Below are 19,841 nucleotides of genomic sequence, written 5' to 3' on the forward strand. Positions count from 1 at the left end.
ATTGCCTGCAGGAGAGTATAATGTGGAATGGCAACATTCAAAGCTATCATTCAAATTAGCCCCCCAACCTCCATCTATATTCTGAAATGGTCAATTTGAAGCCTCAACCCCTCTCCATGCTCCAGTTAGCCATTCAGCCACATATATAACTCAATTCCTCTAACACAATGGTTCCCAACCTTTTTTGACCAGGGATCACTTTGTCCAGGGACCACTCTCCAACATTAGTACCAAAACAGTTACAAATCAGGATTTGTTCAACTTTAGATTCGGCTTGGTTATTTGGAGTGTGGATTCAGAAAATTGCATTGGATAGACCACATCAGCTCTAGTTTCTGCCATCCAGTAGTCGCCATCTGCTCACCCAGGGAAAACCATAATTAATAAGCCTTGGCACTATAAGAGGGTTTTGTGAGACCAGTTGCTCTCATTGCAATGGTGTAGTAACAGTGAGGCCATGGACCATATTTTAGTTCTTGTGAACCACCGGTGGTCCATGGACCACAGGTTGGGAACCACTGCTCTAAAGCAACACTCATACCCAAATGACATGCAATACAATGACTGACCAACACGATAATTTTTCCATGTATACAAACTTTCTGCTTTATGTCTAAAACATACTCCAACCAAAAAGCACCTTAAGGGAGCCTCTGGTGGCACAGTGGGTTAAACCACTGAGCTGCTGAACTTGCTAATCAAAAGGTTGCAGGTTTGAATCCGGAGACAACATGAGCTCCTGCTGTTTGCCCCAGCTTCTGCCAACCTAGCAGTTCAAAAACATGCAAATGTGAGTCGATCAATAGGTACTGCTTCGGCTGGAAGGTAACAGCTCTCCATGCAGTCATGCCAGTCAAATGACCTTGGAGGTGTCTATGGACAATGCTGGCTCTTCGGCTTAGAAATGGAGATGAGCACCAACCACCAGAGTTGGACACGACTGGACTTAATGTCAGAGGAAAACCTTTAGCTTTACCTAAGTGAAAAATAGTTTTAGATAGGTTGGATCTATAGTAACAACAATTGTTCAGCTTTTAATATGCTGCTTCCCTCTAAATAGCAGATCTAATGTTTTATTTTACATAGGACTGAATCTGGAAAACACACCAAAGACGTTTGGTCTCGATTGCAAAGGAGAGAAATCAAAGTTGGGCCTGCGATATATACAAGCAGATTGAAAGGGAAAGATGGTTTAATATAGTCCTTTTATAAATCCTTTTATGTGTGCCATACTTAAGTAGTAATGTGAATCATTTTTACAGTGTTACCAGAGATCTCCCAATAGGGTTTCTGGGAACATCCTGCCTCAAACCCTGACTGCTATCAATCAGTTGACAATACTGGGCTGAATGGGCCAATTCCTGATTCAGTATAAGGCAACTTCCTGTGTTATAACTTCTTCCTTCTGTATTTTCCCCAAAAGACTGTCCTTCAGAGATGTATTGCTTTTCTATCACTGTGTGAATATCTAAGGATTCCTGCAAGGTGAAATAGGAATAGCTGAGGATAAGAAATGACATGTGAGCAAATAAACCTTTTTATCTCATTAGGTTGCAAAGGGAATTAAAAAAACTAGACAAAGGTTCTTAAATTAGGTACTTTATGTCGCTTTTTATTTTGCATTTTCCTGTACGCCTAAAGATTGAGTTATCTCTTGACCACTGTATCTTCTTATGCCAGCTTCTTGCTGACTCTCTTGAAAGTTACATCACCAACCGTAGAAATCTGCAACAAAGAGCACAAAAGAAATTATGTTGGACCTTGGTGACTGGAGTCAAATATATAGCTATTCATAGTTGAATTAACCAGTTTTCTCTACATCTGTTTGAGGTAGCTGTCATGCTGTACTACGCCCCTAAAGTGGAGGTGGGAATCTTGCAGCCAGTGGATTGTCAGCCAGGTGCCCCAATACAAAGGCTCTTTTTTCCCAACTGTCAAAGCCTCTCAACCCCTCTTTGGAGAAAAGGGCCAAGATTTCATATTTCCGCTCTTTAAATTTTCAGATTTTGCCTTACAGCGGGGGGTGGGCAAGTGTGAGAAGTTAGGGGGCCACACTGACTTCCCAGAAGAACTTAGAGGATCCTTTCCAGGTAATGTGGGATCAATTTCTCAATAGTTCTTTTCTTCCTCTGGATCATTTCAGGTCTAGTAAAACTGTTTTTATAGAAGAAAATGGCTTGAAAGCCTCTAAAAGACACCGGAGAACAAAATAATTAAACGTTCAAAGGCACTTCTAGTGGGAACTCAGATTTGGAGCTCCCTTCCTAAAGAGCTTAGGTTGGCTCCTATTTTGTCATGTTTTCTGGTAGCAATAAACCTTTGAGAACTGATTGATTTTTTAATGCTTCTGTGCTGCTTTATTGTTTGTTTGAAAGTAATATTTTGCATGATTTCAGTTCTGTTGTTTGTTTATTCCTGTTTTAATATCATATTTTGTATGTTTTTATCTAATTGGCTGTCTTTTGTAGATCATCTTGAGTCCCAATCGGAGGGAAAGATAGGATATAAATGAAGAGAGGGCTGGATGGGTTTAAAACAGAGGTAGTGAGAATAGTAGAAACATTCTCCCTCCCAAGCAACGTTTTCAGGGAATTACCTCTACAAGTTTGCCCCCAGCAATCTCTGCAGTGTGGTGATAATTAGGGAAGTCAGCAACCACTTTTCCACCTTCCATTTTAACGGTTGCCTGCAAGAGAATGACACAGGTTGCTTAGTTGTCATACTGGTGGAAGCAAAATAAGGATAATGTTTACATAAAGTGTTTGAATCATGCCATGGCCCGTCTTCTCAGATTTAAAAAAGTGGATTCAAAATCCTGCTTGACCAAATTCCAATCTTTTTAGCACCATATAACTGTGAGGAAAATTTCAACAGAGCCTTTGTTGAAACAGCATTCAGTGGCTGTGATGGCTGGTGGGTTTTAGAGATTGTTTTCCAAAACAATAACTTTCCATGCTCAATAGTTCACAAAAATGGGAAAGAAAAGAGCATTGTCTTCATCAGAACTTCTGAAGCTGTCCAGTCTGGCAGATGAGCAACTTTTTCCCAGTATGGAAGAAACTGGCATCTAAAATGTCATATTGTTATAATATTTGCCCAGTTTATAGGGAACCTGCCTATGTTTCATGGAACAACATCAGTCTGTAGGACTACTACTTGGAGTAGCACCATTCTTCACTACAAGGCTCTAATATTAGCCCGTAGTAAATAATATTAAAATAAAGCTTTGCATTACAGTTTCAAAATGTTGTCATCCTGGAAGACAAGTATGTTACTTCTCATCTGTTCTGTCATAAGCAAAACATAAGGGATGCCCAAGTCACTTCCACAGCAACTTTGGACACAGTACTGCCTACACTATGCAAAGAACCCTATTCTCTGTGGTACAAAGATTTGTGTGTGTTGTACATTCAGAGCCAGGTGGACTCAAAACATTATCTTGCCTGAGAAGAAAGACCAGAAAGCTTCCTATTCCACTGACTAGAACAGTAGTTTCCAACTTTTTTTGACCAGGGACCACTTGAACAGGAATCATTTTGAAAAGGGACCACTCTCCAGCATCAGTAGCAAAAGGGTTACAAATCAGTTTTTGTCACCTTTAGATTCGGTTTGGTTGTTTGGGGTGCTGATTCAGAAAATTGCATTGGATACACCACATCAGCTCTAGTTTCTGATACAGCACATATGTCATCCAGTAGTCGCCATTTACTTGCCCACAGAAAACCATATTTAAAAATCTAGAGTGATGTGGTATTAGTATTTTTCATGAGTAGTCAGTATCTCCCCTCCCGACATCCCTGTTGCCTCGGCACTATAAGATGGTTTCGCGAGATGGTTTAAGTAAGGCAACGGTGTAATGGTGAGACCTCAGACCATATTTTCGTTCTTGCAGACCACTGGTGGCCCACAGATCACAGGTTGGTAACCATTGGACTAGAGTTACAGTTGAATTTTACTTTCAGCACTTTTGTAAAAGATAAAACAATGCCCGCCAAAGGGCTACTGCCATCCTGTTTGCTTCATTTGCCCTAATAAATAGGGCTTCCTACCAGGAGTTAGTGCTATGAACCCTTTAAATAAGGTACAGTTTGTAGATTCAAATTGTGAGAGACCTCTAAATAAATGATTTTTTACAAATTAAAAAACTGAGGGTAACTTAGCACCTCAGAATGTCCTCCAATTTTCCCATGAAACTGGCTTTCATTATCTAGCAGATCTAACCTCTTTTAATGAAATAATTAGCATCTGAGGAAGCCTGCCATAGATGCAAGTGAAACGTCAGGAGAGAATGCTTCTGGAACATGGCCATACAGACTGGAAAACTCACAACAACCCAGTGATTCCGGCCATGAAAGCCTTGACAACACAGCATAAGCATTCTTTACACATGCAGTATTTTTCACTGTCACAAAAGAGACCCTTTTACTTGTCTTCCCTTCATAATAAGAAAAATCACATGTAGATTAATGATGGGTTGGTTTCAGATTTAATTGTACTTAAACCAGATCCACTGTAACTAAGGGGATTCAAGTTAGCTATCAATTCCAGTAAATCTGTTAGAGGTATGTCTAAGCCTAGATCCAACGTGGTGTCATATAGTTATCGTATTTGCTTAATTGTCAGACCACTCAACATGGAGCATTTCCCATGTTCTTCACTACAAGTCTATAGTATTAAACTGTAGTAAGTAAGATTAAATATCAGACTAAAGGCCACCAGGTGTTGTGATGAAAAAAGATGCAAATGAACTCCAGAATTATTACTCAAAGAACAGCATTCACTATAATTATGGGATGCAGAACAGGAAAAGAAAACACAAACCTATAAAACAGAGACTAAGGCTAGGATCTTGTATTCATGGGCATTGGTGTCCATTGGGATTTGGTTCCAGGACCATTAGTGCATGGTAAAAGTTATTTAAAATGACAGAATTAAGGTTCGCTTTTTGGATTTAAAAAAAATGTCAAGCAATAGATGGTTAAATCTATGGACGTAGCATCTGTGGATATGAGTAAGCCCATCCTTCTATATTATACACAGCAAGCTGCTTTTGAAAATGAGTTACATTAACAGTTTATGACATAGCATGGGAGTGAGCAATGTTCAAAACAGAGGATGGGGTATCAAAAATCCCAATAGTCATACTTTCAGGAACATGTAAAATAATTATTTCAGTCCTTGTCCAATTTTTGAAAGTGGCATTCACATGTAGCCATTCATTTACCTTGAATTTTTTTCCACCCAGGGTCTCAATTTCAGACTCCTTGCCAATGACAAATTTATTAGTCATAGACTTCCCTCCTGGGTAAATCTGGGACCAGATGAATTCATCTCCATTCTGCATCACTTCAGTCACAATCTTGAAATTCCTTCCTTTTTCAATTGTATCAGCAGGAATCCCTAATTCAGTGGAAATACAAATTTGATTTTCATCAATGGTTGATCTGTTTGGTTGCTTCCCAAATATCTGTAGAAGTTGTGACACTGGGTAACTGTCCCTTCCCCCACAAGGACAGGAGAAAGATATACTACGGGGTGGGCAAAATGAAGGTGTTGGCCCCATCCCAAACAAAAAAATCTGACCTCAAATGAATTTTTCTGTTAATCCCCTGATGCCTAGCATTGCATTAACTAAAATCTTCCATTGAGCATTTAGAAACACAATTTGGGCTTCCAAAGAAAAGAGGAAGTGACCAAAGGAATGTCAACATGGAATTTTGTGAGTGAATTATTTTCAGTCTCTGCCTCTGCAAATTGGGAAGTGAAGCTAAATTTTACGAGGAGAGCAGAACTTTTGAAGGGAAGGCAATGTCCTCAGTCCTATGCTGTAGCTATATGCCCGAGGCTGGATGTAGACTGCCCTATATCCCAAGATCTGATGCCAGATTATCTGCTTACCCCAGATTATTTGGCAGTGTAGACTCATATAATCCAGTTCAAAGCAGATAATCTAGAATTGGATCCTGGGATAAAGAACAATGTAGAAGGAGTAGGGGTTATAAGTGAAAAGAAATTTCCCCTTTAGTTTCAGAATAGTGTGACGTGATGGGTGAAAACATCATGCTCTCAACCTCAGAAGGCATCAGCAACCTCCCTCTGAACAAATCATGACAAGAAAATCTCATGATGGGGTATACCCCTATATTTAAAATATACCCCATGTATATGTATACTGTATATGTACACAGGAGCCCCCAGTGGTGCAGCAGGTTAAATCACTGAGCTGCTTAACTTGCTGATCAAAGGGTCAGCAGTTCGAATCCAGGGAGTGGGATGAGCTTCTGCTGTTTGCCCCAGCTTCTGCCAATCTAGCAGTTTGAAAACATACAAATGTGAGTAGATCAATAGGTACCGCTTTGGTGGGAAGCTAATTGCACTCCATGCAGTCATATGTACCCACTCTGATTTAAGAACAAACCTACAGAACCTATCTTGTTCATAATTTACACACACACACACACATATACACATACATATTCTGTATGTGTGTGTGTGTGTGCATACACACACCTGCTCTTAAGATAGATAGACATTTGGGTTATAAGAAATTGTGACAAAATTATTTTTATAATGTGTGAACAGTTTTAAACATATACAGACATGAAGATTCTTACCTATACAGGAGATAACTATCTCATAATTGTATCTTAAGAAATGATCAGACATAAAAGAGAGCCTAACAGTGAGAAGAGGACAGGCTTTTGACTCGCAAAACTGCCAATCAGAATTTCTCATCTGCTTGGATGGACTGATTCTTACATGATCTTCCAAAGATCAGTAGTTAACGATATCACAATCCCCAATTTGAACCTTTCCTCCCTGAAACCAAAAGGGCAAGAGCGCTCCTTATCCATCTCAGAAAACTGTCTAAGTGATCAACTATTGCATTTATACATACCAATGCGTTGCATAAAACTATCATAGTTTTCTTCGCTTTCCACTTCATATTTGCCAGAGAAGGCCATGGTGTCTTCTTTGTTGATGTGATTATGGAAAGAGGCTGAACTCAGCTTGGTCCAGGGGCTTAACACTCCTGCTTTATAAAGCTTTCTTCATTCACATTATCCACACAAAAGGCATCATATTCTTCCACCCACCATGTAATGAGGAAGTTACATTTTACAGCACAAGAGCAATTTTGCATGGATCACTAACACCAGTGTTATTGACCCTTGCTAAAGGGTGCATTACCATTCTGACACATCACTCTTTTAGAAATCCCTAGGTATTTTCTCCAGTCAGGTTCAAAGTAGTTTTGGGTTTCTTTTAAAATTCAATATTATGATTGAAATATTTAATATTCCTACCTCTCTTAAAAACCAGATAATGATCATTTATGGCAGCAATTTCAGAGTCTAATGAAACTGATCTGTAATTCGTTTACTTCATATCACACATATTTATTGATGTATTGACCATAACCAAGAAGCAGCACGAATATACCATTAATAATTTGAAAAAAATCTATGGCCAAAAAAACCCCAAACTCTCTAGCTTTTCTAAATGGAAAAAGCTCTCTAACCCCAGTTGCTTTAGCTGCCTTTTTCAGTCTCTTCCAGCACTGTGATGTCCTTTTCAAAATGGGAGATGACTACTACTGTATATGGTATTTCAGAGGTGGCTATATGATTTTTGCTATTTATTTCCGATCAACTTCTAAGGCTAATTTTACTTCCAGAAGATAAAGTGGGAGAGAATTGAAAGTTTTGCAGGCATCTCCTAGGTACCCACCAACATCAGCACAATTCACAACATTCTTTCATTGGAATCAGTTAAGCACTGTATTGTATGCCAAAATATTGTGGCACTGCTACATTGTCATTCTAGATGCTCTGCTTAGCCAATGACATCTGATCTATTCTCTTCTATTTCTAGACACCAAGCCAGTAGCTGTTTGAAAGTTGAACTAGGACTTTGGGAGACTGGAGCTAAATTCCCGCTCAACCTTGGAAACCCAGTGGGTAAACTTGGGCAAGCCACACTTTCTTAGCTTTGATGTTGTTTGCTTTTTAGTCATTTCCAACTTACAGTGACCCTAAAGCAAGCCTAGCATGTATTTTTCTTGGAAAGATGTTTCCAGAGCGAGGGATGCCATGACTTCCTTCTGAGGCTGAGAGAATGTGGCGTATCCAAGATCACCTGGTGGGTTTTCAAGGCTGAGTGGGGATTCAAACCCTGGTCTCCTGGGACGGCAATGCCAAATAATAAATCTTGTCCCCAAAACTGTTTTGATAGTAACAAAAGCCCTTGGTCTGTGGACTTAGTTCTGGGTAAATTTATTCAAGGCTCAGGTTGCCTCTGAAGGAAGGGAAGAGTCTACAGTGCAGGTTCATAGAAAGAGATGCAGTCTCGAAGATAGGTTGGACCTGAAGCTTATAGGGCTTTATAGGTAATAACCTGCACCTCAAACTGAGAAAACAGGGTCAATTTATCTTTAATAATTGTGCAGAAGAAGAAATTATTTGGTAGGAAATGTACAAGAAGCAACTACACCAGTTTCTTCCCCTTCTATACACAGGGTCACCACGTCTGGGAAGCTAGTGCCTGGGAAGGGGGGGGGGGGATCTAATTTCATTACTTTTGTATCCTGGATACCAGAAAACTTTAGCTGCATTTCCTGTATTGAGCAGGGATTTGAACTTGATGGACTGTGGGGAGCCTCCCAGCTCTGTCAATCTATGATTCTCAATCTCTGGTCCTGCAGATGTCCTGGGCAGCTTGACAAATAATCAGGAATTCTGGGGGTAGAAATTCAAAACATCTGGAAGATAAAAAAATGTGGAGAATCCCTGGTTTAGGGGATTTTTGGCAGTGTAACTGGTTATTACACTTTGAAAAGCCACTTTAAACCCATTTAGAAAATATCCTGACAAGAAAAATTACAGCATATAAAGGCTATGTTTTGCTCTTAAAAATCCCCCATTTTTCCACCAGAATCTTCATTTCTTTATCCAAATATGGAACAAAAATATGTCTTCATCACTAGCCCTTGACTCCTGGTTTAGATGGAAATCTGATGTCTATGCACTGAGAAAGAACAGGTGAATGAACTCAAGCCATGATCTTTTCCCTTGTGTGCTGAACTTGCAGTCTTGCTCTTCTCATACTAATGCCAGCAGCCTTGAAAGTCTTCCTCCCATCTGGCAGGTGCAGCAAAGCTACAAGCTGCTGGAATTAGATTATGCATTTGAAACCTCTTTTTTATATGTAAGTCATTTTTCAGTGAAATCAAATAATATCATACATTTCCCCAGCCATCAAGACCTAGGATTTTATCACACAATACTGTCCAAACACAATTTAAGGAGGATAATAGTCTTTTTGGCCGTACTTTTAGGGGGGGGGGGGAGCATGTCCATTCTGCTGCTGCTTTATATTCCATCCATTAGTATAGCGCACTTTTTAACTGACAGGTAAAATCCGCCAATAGCTGTCAATACTGCTGCCTTTCCTTTAATGACTTCTGCTGCATTGCCAATATACTGTTTGTAAAAACTATTTTTGAATCCAGAATTCACAGTGGTCATCCACACTAGAGGATTATGAGAGATGTGGTGCAAAAAACTATTCTTTTCAAAATTTGAAGCAGTGCTTCCATGGCTTTCAAGTTTTCTGCCTTCAAGGAACATCTGCGCATCTACCATCAAAGCCCCTCATACATTGATGAGCCTATGGGGAAGTGTTTTGGAGGTAATAACTCAGTTCACATGATCACCAGCCAGGGCTGTGAGCCTTAATGCCCCCACCTTCCCATCCATTTACCCATACATACATGGGGAGGGTGCCAAAAATAGACCCATTATTTATTTATTTACCCTATTTATTCCCTGCCTTTCTCTACCCAGACGGGGACTCAAGCCAGCTTACATATAGGCAATTATTCAATGCTTTAGAACACATACAATTCCAATAAACATTACAATTAAAATTAATACATATGAAACATTTAAAAACATTACATTCCAATATTAAAACCACGCCATCCATAATCGTAGTTCAAGGCCGTTCCATAGTCATTGCACATATTCCATATCTGTAATCGCACTGCACTACTTTCTAAAAGCTTGATCCCAAAAACAAATTTTAACTTTCCTTCTGAAGGCCAGGAGGGAAGGGGCTGTCTAATGTCACTGGAAAGAGAGTTCCACAGCTAAGGGACCACCACTGAGAAGGCTTTGTCTCTCATTCTCATCAGTTGTGCCTACGAAGAAGGTGGGACTGAAAGCAGGGCCTTCCCAGGCAATCTTAATCTCTGAGGTGGTTCATAGGGGGAGATATATTTGGACAGGTAACTGGGCCAAAACTGTTTAGGGCTTTATAGGCTAAAGCCAGTACTTTGAATTGTGCTCGATAGAAGACTGGCGGCTGGTGGAGCTGGCATGACAGGAGGGATGTCCTCTCTTTGTACGCTGCTCTGATGAGCAACCTGGCTGCTGCCCGTTGGACCAACTGAAGCTTCCAAACAGTCTCCAAAGGCAACCCCACATAGAGCATGTTGCTGTAGTGCATACGGGATGTAACAAGAGCATGGACCACCATGGCCAAGTCTGACTTCCCAAAGTACGGGCGCAGCTGGTGCACAAGATCCATTACTCTCCTAAACGTTTCACTAAAGTTTACTTGCTATTATTGGGCTTTGCACTCTTAAAATATTTTCTCCAGGAAAACAAGGGGACACAGCCTAAAAGCCATTGTCAAGCCATTTGCCTAGCCTTTTGCCTGACTCCTAGATTTCAGTGAAGAGGTATGAATGGCTGTTGCACCTGCGAGGTCAAAAGCCCCAGTAGATTTCTCTTGGTTTCTTTACAAACTTCCTTAATCATTTCATCGTTAATGATTAACAGCAGTGGAAAAGAAAGTTCACTATGGTCCTTTTTTTATAACAGGAGTATAAATTCTTTATCTACCATGAATAAGAAATTATACTTATCTCCTTTTGATGATCAAAGTTATTATTTTATGACTTGGACATCTCTTGGCGATGTTATCCTCAAACATATATAAATGGGGACGAGATTCCCACAATCGTCTTATCTATATTCAGCAGTTTCGAGATAAGACTGGGAAAAGAGTTTTCACCATCTTTAGAAGGACAGTGAACTTAGAGCAATAAAATAATCAATTCATTCAACCGACAGCAGGGCAGGAATCTTCCATGAAAGCTGCTGGGGAAAAGAAAAGCACATAGGATTAATTATAAATGAAATCTGACAACCTTAATAGATGGTAGTGATCTGTCATTCTGGAGTCTTTTTGAAGAAAATGAATTCCTTTCTGCTGCTTATTTCATAATTGGCTCCTTTGGTTTCTTCACCATTATTTACTTCAGTTTCTGATCCCTATGGCCTTCTATATTTGAGGAGGGATGTCTGGAAAAGAATCCATTACTGTCTGCTGATTTACTGACTGAAGGATAGACCCAAAAGAAGAAAATGTACTAAAGCTGAAAGGAGTTTTGTGGCCCTTAATATAAACAAATATTTTTCAGCATGATCAATTTCATTTAATACATGGAAAAATCTGCATGTTGATAGGCATCCAGGTATTGGGGTTGGTCAGGGGGAGACACCTTTATACAATTTGACAACAAATACAAACAATGAAAGTGCTTAATGCTGTGAGTTTACACTCTCTATAAAGTTCTGGATGAAGATAAGTGCAGCAATGAAGCAAAGTTGTATTTTCTTCACACTCACTGTTACTAGCAAGTACAACAGCTACACTCTCACTACTACCTAATGTTCATTCGATAGTATTTGCATGATGATACTAATACCAGATGGAAGAATTCACCTTAAGACAGTCAACATCAGATTTGCTATGACACAGTAATGTCATATTCAAGTCCACCTCACTTTTATTTAAAGCTATATCTACAAAAAAAAAACACTTTATCCACTGAAAAAATATCCCACCACCACCACCACCACCACCAAAAAGTGTTTCTGGGCATCTCTAGCTCCTCTAGTGCAATTTTATGCCATGCTTCCAGCCCAAGTATAGTCAAAATAGAGAGTTCACTGTTGTCAATTTTTTTCAGGTAGCCAGAAAGAGGGGCATAGAATGTATTCCCCGTGGATTTGGGGGTCGTACAGTATAGAATCTTTTGGAAATCCAAAAATCCCTATACTAAATTAATGCTGCCTGTATATATTTTAGAGGAACAAATTAGCAAAACCACCTCCGGCTATTCCTTGTGTAAGGAAACCCTATGAAAATAATTGGGTGACCATAATTTTACAGGAAACTTGGAGGACTCACTCACACATACACATGATCTAGTTGCCCACTATAATTGGTAAATAGAACAGGTCTGCCTGCTACTCAAGGTCTATGTAGGCCATTGTTTTCCAGATTTTGGTATATGCTTTAGCTGGGAGCATTTGCTTTTTACTCCAAAATAACTATTATTTATTTAACTTTATTTATACCTGGCTTTTCTCCCCGTGAGTACTCAAGGCAGCTAACAGTCCCACACTAGACAAGTTTTAAATGTGCAATACAAAAGGTTTTTTTAATTAAATAGTAAATGTGTGGTAAAAACAGAATTAAAATACAGTAAATACACTTTAAAAGTCCTTAAGAAATCTTCCCTTACAGGATTATAACCAAGGAGGGAGGCATGATTCATGTACCTTGAAGATTTGTGATTTCATCGGTACCAATCACCTCTGCGCTAATGCAGATGACAACTGTACAACCTGTTGTTGTGCTCATAGTAACTCTGAGCAATCCTACTCAATAGCTAATCTGCTAACAATAACCCTCTTCCTACGTAGATGGCTAAGCATCCAATAGCATGCATATAGTCTGCGGTTGAGATCATACCCAAACTATTCTCAAAGTGATAGAACCTGTCAAAGCCTATGTTTTGCTGGCATAGCTATATTGAGCCCAGACATGTAGCCGGGGGGGGGGGGGGGCTTGAGGGGCTTCAGCCCCCCCCCCCCCCCCAAATTCTCATGGTGGTTCGCGAAAAGGCCTTACTGGTGCATTATTTAAACTTATGTTTATTCATATCATGATCTGATCACCATACTCAATATATCCCATGTGCATGGGGGTATTGGGGTAATGATACAAAAGGTTTGCTAGGGTAGACCCTCTTTCACTCAGACTCAGCCCCCTCCCGAAACCCACCCCCCCTCGAAACCCCCCCCCCCCCGAAACGAAATCCTGGCTACGGGCCTGATTGAGCCCAGGGAGATGTGGAGGTGACGCAGAATAAGACACAGAAGACATTTTGGGATCTGTGTGAGGAATGCAAGTAGGACCTGTCCCAAGACCCTGTTTGCCCCTTATTTGATCATTGAGAGGTGACTTGTCAACAAAGCAGTTGTTATTATCTAACTTTGGACAAGGCAGATAAGTTTGGGCATGACAGATCTGGCTGAAGCACGGGTTGTACTCGATTGGAAAGAACTGTCAGAAAAATCCAGCTCAGCACTTCATCAAGAGTCAAAGGGGATTCTGCAAGACTTCCTACCTGCACATACAACTTCCAGCCTAAAATAACTATTCATCTCTGACATGATCCTGCTGTGTTTATAATTTAAGGTACTTAATCATACATTCCAAAGCTATCATCCCAGGCCTGCCTCAGAATATTCCCCACAGTATTTATTGGGTTTCTGATTTACACAGTGCGAGCCTATTTGAGCCTGACAAAGAATTGTCACATCAGATTATCTGGATCTGTTTTGTATATAATTAAATAAAAATGGTAAGAATTATAAAATCACATTCTGATTTTAGCAAATAACAGATCTATCCAAGTTCTGCTTCCTATTGCCCTGTGATCACACATCCTGTCTGTAGAACTAGCTAGGAATTCAGGGGACAAAAATGGGGAATATAGTTAACTCCACATAGATGTAAAAAAAAAGTACTGGGAAGCTAGACAGGAATTGTAGATGCCACAAGGAGAGAATGATGTCACTTGCCTGTGGGGATCAGAGAAAGGGCATGGTGTAAGAAGTAAAATAAATCTCAAAGATGAGAACAGAACAGCAGGTAACAGAGGTGGCTTCTAGCACCAGGCAAGTACCTGCTATAGACTTTGACACTGAAAGCTCACTGACAGGTGAACCCAACAAAGAGAGCTCATGGAACAAACCCTGCAGGTCCAGAAAGGAACAAAGGGTTTCATGTTCCCAGATCAATAGCAGGTAGAACAGCAAAGAAGTGCCTGCTGTGTCTGTTAGTACCAGAGGAAAACTCTGCAGAGGATGGGAGGGTCAGTAGATATTTGTATTTGACGCACACTGCATACTGAGGAAAAGAGTGTCTCTGTTCTCCATTCAGTGATGAGTGTTTTACTGAATGACTACCGAGGGCAACAAAAGTCATTGAAGAGTTGGTTATACAGTTATATCCAAGGACCCCAGAACTGAGTATTTTGGGGGACAAAGGGCTCAATGCTGGGAGGCCAGTGTTTTTGTTTTTGTTTTAAATTGTGGGTACTTGTAGAGGAGAACAAATGACTTTTTCCATCTACTATTATTCAAGCATCCTTAGGTATAAATACAACTACAGTAGAGTCTCCCTTATCCAACATAAACGGGCCGGCAGAATGTTGGATAAGCAAAAATGTTGGATAATAAGGAGGGATTAAGGAAAACCCTATTAAATGTCAAATTACGAGTTTACAAATTAAGCACCAAAACATTATGTTTTACAACAAATGGACAGAAAAAGCAGTTCAGCACAGGGTAATGTTATGTAGTAATTACTGTATTTACGGATTTAGCACCAAAGGGTATTGAAATAAATAAATAAATAAATAATATTGAAACAGCTGTGGATCCGGGTAGGAGGCAGACTGCGTTGAATAATATAGAATGTTGGATGAGTGAAGGTTGGATAAGTGAGACTCTACTGTACTAGGATAATGTGTATGTAGACATGCCCTTGAAGTGTTCAACAGGGCTTAGTCAGAATAAATGTTCCCCTAGGGTGGGCTGCAGCAAGGTTTTATTATTACTAGGAGGATGCCCTAATATTCCAGTGTTTGGCCATGTAACAAATTTCGATTAATAATATCTGACGAGGCAGAGGTGTTTAGGTGCTTCAGTTTTGCCAGATCATTTCAGGGGAGGGTCTGTATTTCCCAAAGGGGGCTGGTTGAGCCCACTCCCACTCTTACCCTGTTCCAGGGTCCATGCTTATAAATAAAGTAATTTAGAAGGACAAGGACTGTGCTTTTCCTGAAAGAATCAGATGAAGTACTGAATAGTAACAGAATTCAACTGAAAACTTGGAATTCATTAATACAGTACTGCAGTTTCAGTATATGAGGTAAGCTGGCCTCAAATAACAATGCTGCAGCAAAGAAAGAAAAATATGACCTTCATAGACAAGCAAGTCACAAACAGGAAGGCGGGAAGCCTGTCAGATCACACAGAAAGCTACGAATGTCTTAGAAAAGGTATTCTTTTGGAACATACATAACTAACACAATGCCCCAACCAGAAAATAGCAAGCTGCTGTGGGCTCAGGAAATGTGGAAAAGCTCTGACTGCCCCATTTCCCAAGTACCTGCACTACCACATGCTGCAGGCACTGGATGTATAACTAGTTCCCTCTTTCCACTACACTGGGGTGAGGGTGGGATTTTGCCCCAGTCCTATTTCTATGGATAGTGCATCGTGCTAATTTCATTAATGCCTGACACCACTGTATCATTGAGAACTGGATTGCCTTCTTTGGCAATAATACAATAAGAGGACACTGAGTTCTACTCTTCTAGATACACTCCCACTTGTATGGAACCATCTTAAACCACAAATAGCTATACGGAGAGAGACATTGCATATGAACAGGGTCAGGGTTGGGCTTTCCCGCCTCCATTGAGATTTCACTACCCGGAGCCATTCCCTTTTTGTTTTTCTAGCTAACTTGAAGAAGGGGTCAGCCAGGGCGGGCAGCTCCCTTAATGTAGTAGGTTGCTTTTTCGCTTTCCTTAAAAGCCAAGAAGGGAATGAGTATTGCATCAAAATTAACCAGTCTGAAAGCAGAACAAAAATGCTTCCAGACTTAAGGACTGTAAGCAATGAAACAAAACACCCCCACCAAAATAAATTGGTGGCATCAACATGTATGTGAGTTGTAAATTCCTGTGTAGCTCTGTTGCCATGTGGCTTGTTCTATTCCCATTTCAACATGGATATTGTGACCATATAATTCAGCACAAGGCAGCACTTCTTCACATAATGTTGGGGCTATAAGTTATGAGGAACACCCATTCGCTTAGATGATTGGAGGAAAGGATTAAAAATAAAACAACTGTGGCTTCCATGTGTGTAAATCTCAATTTGGCCAACACACAAGGTGTTATTCTGTCACCCTCTGTGTGATGTCCAAAACTTCACCTCACCCTTACCAGGTTTAGGTTTCAGGGTAATATAAGCATACAAAGAAAAAGTGAGGCAGATTCTAAGATATATTTGTACAGTAGGAATAGTGTTGTTAGCAGACTGGAAAAAGCATTGTACCATTCAATTAGAAATCCATCAGGACCAGGGGAGCTTTCCATTTCTCATCTTATTTAACCTGTAAGCCTGAGGACAGGGAACTGTCAGATCAACAATATGTAAGCCACTCCAAGAAGCTTGTTTACATAATTGAAAAGAAAGGAGGAAACACTCATAAAACAGAGGGATTCCAGACAGGAAACAATCAGAGCCAGCTAACACCCCCCAACAAATTATCCCCAGGCAGGAAGCAGCCAGACTTTGAAGCTGCAAGGCTATTAAATGCTAATCATACAGCCTGGAAAACTCACAGTGTCCCAATTCCGGCCATAAAAGCCTTGACAACACAAATCTGGAAGAAGCAACAGGGCCACATTCTTCCTTTCTTCTCTTGGTGGAAATCGTTCACTGTGTTGCCCAAAGCGTTTTTGTTTCGATTAGAAACATTATTTTTACTACAACTACCCATAACCCCACCACCAGCATGTTGACTATGGGAGTCAGAGAGTGACAGACCAAAAATTAACTAGACTCTTGACATGATTTCAAAATTGTACATATTTTAATTTTCTATGCATATTGTATGAAATAGTGCCACCTGGTGGACAATAATCACAAATTGAAATGCAAAAATTTTCAAAGCATTTAATTTCCCAAACAATTTGTTTAGTTGTTGGTGCCTTTGCATTTTTGCATTTATTTCTATAAAAGCAAAATCCAAGGCAAGTTAAAAAGAGGTAAAACCACAAAATGTTGAAATTATTAGAAATAAAAGGCAGTAAAAATGAAAATCACAAATTGTCCGCTCAAGGAAAAACTACATTTTACCTACTGCTAAATTTTAATGGGGTAGTATAAGCCCACAGGTGCACCTGAGATGCATCACAAGACAAAATGACTCCCTGGGATGGACAATCATACTTCGTAAAGTGGAAAACAGTAAGAAAAAAAGGAAGGCTGCATTACAGGTGGATTGAGTCAATCAAGAAAGTCCTGGCCCTGAGTCTACAAAGCATGAGCAGAGCAGTTGATGACCTGGAAGTATCTCATTCCTAAAGTCACCAAAGGTCCAAGTCAGCCTCATGTCTTCAGGACTACAAATCCTATAAAATACAGTTAGAACGGTCAATGGTCAAGGATTAAATTAATTAAACATTTGGAGGGCATATGACTGCACAATTATGACTATCCACAAATATAATAAGCTCAAATACTAATTATGCTTGCTTTGCAGAGCTTGAAAATATAATTTGAGTGAGTGCATCTCCCATAATCCTCCAGCCAACTCTGTAAAAGTGGCATTTACAGTTTCTCTTGACTTGTATTTCCCTCCTCCCACTGGGATGACATCAGCAATGGTGGGGTCTTCACGCTCAATATTCTCAACCTCGCTCTTGGGATGGAGATATCTAGGCTTTCAAAACTAAACTGTTCCAAGGCTTTGCATTGCAGTGATAGCATGGCGTAGCCCCATGATAGCTAGGAGTTTTGAGGATTTGTAGTCCACCAAAATAACTTTTCCACACTCTGATGAGGATTCATTACATCCAAAGAGAAAGAGAGATTTCTGCTATAATCACAGGACGGATGCTGCAGCCTGGACTAATTAACATTCAAAGGCCTCTGGGAAGCCACAAGAATGACAAGTATTGGCTCTTTCTCTCTACAGAAAACCAGAGAAGATGGCTTCTCTGTGGCAGCCATCCAGTGAGTAAATGCACAAGAGAAGAATAATCTACATAACGGGTGATAGTGATGCAACAACACATAACGATAAATGAGTCCCCGATGAAACGAGCAGCTGAAGTCTTTGGCTCTGAGATGTTTCCTTTCCACCCGCACAGAGGATGGCCTGAGCAGGGTTTTGGTAAGATGGAGAGCAGCCAAACCTGGAAAACCCAGGAAGGGGAGGCTTTTGTACACTGTGTCAAGCTCCTTCTGCGTTTGATGAATGAGGGCATTTTGTGATATAGGAGGTTGGGCTGCACCAAAAACGTCAAAGGCCTGAGGTTTAAGCAATCTTCTCAAACACACAAACAAAGAACTTTCAATACGGTCATGATTTCATCATCAATCTTAACAGTTTTCAATTGCTAAGCCATCCCATTCTCCTGCCCCATACAAGGGATCAACTGTTTTGTTGTGGCTCTACTGGTGCTGGATACCAGGATTGTTTTTTTAAGGTGTGTGTGTGAGAGAGAGAGAGAGTGAGAGAGAGAGAGAGAGAGAGAAGATGACACTGCAAGAGGAAAACAGGCATGTGTTTGTAGCAATTAGGCCTGGGTAACAACGCAAAAATTTGTTTCTAAAATCGATTCATTTTTGGGGGATTTTTGCGTTTCGTTATTTAATAGAATTACAAAATTTTCCTTTAAAAAAGTTCAGTATTTACGAAATTTCGTTATTATTAACGAATCAATTTGTTAAGATGGCAGACCCCCCGCGCATGCACAAATCACTTCCGAAACTTCGTTATTGAAACCGGGTCGATTCGTTAAGTTGATAACGAATCGATTCGTTAAAATGGCGGACGCGATTTGCGCATGCGCAAAAACGACTTCCGAAACTTCGTTATTAAATACGAATCGATTCGTTATTGAGGATAATAACGAATCGATTCGTTAAAATGGCGGACGCGATTGCGCAATGCTAAATGCTCTATAAACAAAATCATTTCATAAAATAAATCAAATAAAATAATCAAATAGAACAAGATATTAAGATATTAAATAAAAAAGTAATAAGATAAAGTAGCCAAAACTGAGTCAATTTAATAATATAATGAAAAAAACCAATAATATAATAATAAAATTTAAATAAATAAAATATAAATAATAATAAATAATAATAATTTATAAATAATAATAATAAATATAATAAATAATATAAATAATATAAAATTATATAATATATACAATATAAAATAAAATTATATAATATAATAATATATTATTATATATATTATATAAATGAAATAAATAATAATATAAATATTTAAATAAAATATAATTAAATTTATAAAATATTTATAAAATATAATTATAAATAATAATAAAAATAGTATATAAAATTAAATTATAAATTATTAATATATAAAAAATAATGTTATTATAAAAACTTAGAAAGTAAATATAAGAAATAAATAAAGAAAAAGTAACAAAAAGTAACCAATATTGCACTTTGAAAAAACTCTGAAAATTATCTGGGAAGTATTACGTAGTACTTATAATTTCTGTAGCAGTATTGCAAGTTAAGTAAGAAGGACCAATTCCCACTGGGTGGGTGGGTGGGTGGGTGGTTGGTTGGTTGTTTGGCTTCAAAATCGAAATCATTAAGTATATAATTTAGAAATTAATTTATAAATGAAAA

At 39.2% G+C, this 19,841-nt stretch overlaps 1 protein-coding gene across 2 annotated transcripts; it reads right to left on the minus strand.

Annotated features, from left to right (window-relative positions):
- Positions 1 to 1,604: 1,604 nt before the first annotated feature.
- FABP6 (fatty acid binding protein 6) lies at positions 1,605 to 7,957 on the minus strand. Of its 2 annotated transcripts, XM_060760978.2 has the most exons (4): positions 6,899 to 7,957; positions 5,225 to 5,400; positions 2,597 to 2,686; positions 1,605 to 1,725 (listed from the first exon to the last, which is right to left on the minus strand). In XM_060760978.2, the coding sequence occupies exons 1-4, from the start codon at positions 6,963 to 6,965 to the stop codon at positions 1,672 to 1,674; spliced, it is 387 nt and encodes a 128-aa protein (XP_060616961.1). In that variant the 5' UTR covers positions 6,966 to 7,957; the 3' UTR covers positions 1,605 to 1,671. The 2 variants fall into 2 exon arrangements, with proteins under 2 accessions (XP_060616961.1, XP_060616960.2); XM_060760977.2 differs by lacking the exon at positions 6,899 to 7,957 and having other exon boundaries at positions 5,225 to 5,884.
- Between the last annotated feature and the right edge of the window lie 11,884 nt (positions 7,958 to 19,841).

The sequence above is a fragment of the Anolis sagrei genome, chromosome 2, assembly GCF_037176765.1.
Source record: "Anolis sagrei isolate rAnoSag1 chromosome 2, rAnoSag1.mat, whole genome shotgun sequence".
Classification (NCBI taxonomy): Eukaryota; Metazoa; Chordata; class Lepidosauria; order Squamata; family Dactyloidae; genus Anolis; species Anolis sagrei.

Bases quoted from the DNA above. Each gene is read 5' to 3' on its own strand.
- FABP6 (XM_060760977.2), bottom strand. From the start codon at position 5,563: ATGGGGCCAACACCTTCATTTTGCCCACCCCGTAGTATATCTTTCTCC. The intron at 2,687-5,224 runs GTAAATGAATGG...ATTCTCTTGCAG, and splicing joins TGGGTGGAAAAAAATTCAAG to GCAACCGTTAAAATGGAAGG. The intron at 1,726-2,596 runs GTAATTCCCTGA...TCTTTGTTGCAG, and splicing joins CTGGGGGCAAACTTGTAGAG to ATTTCTACGGTTGGTGATGT.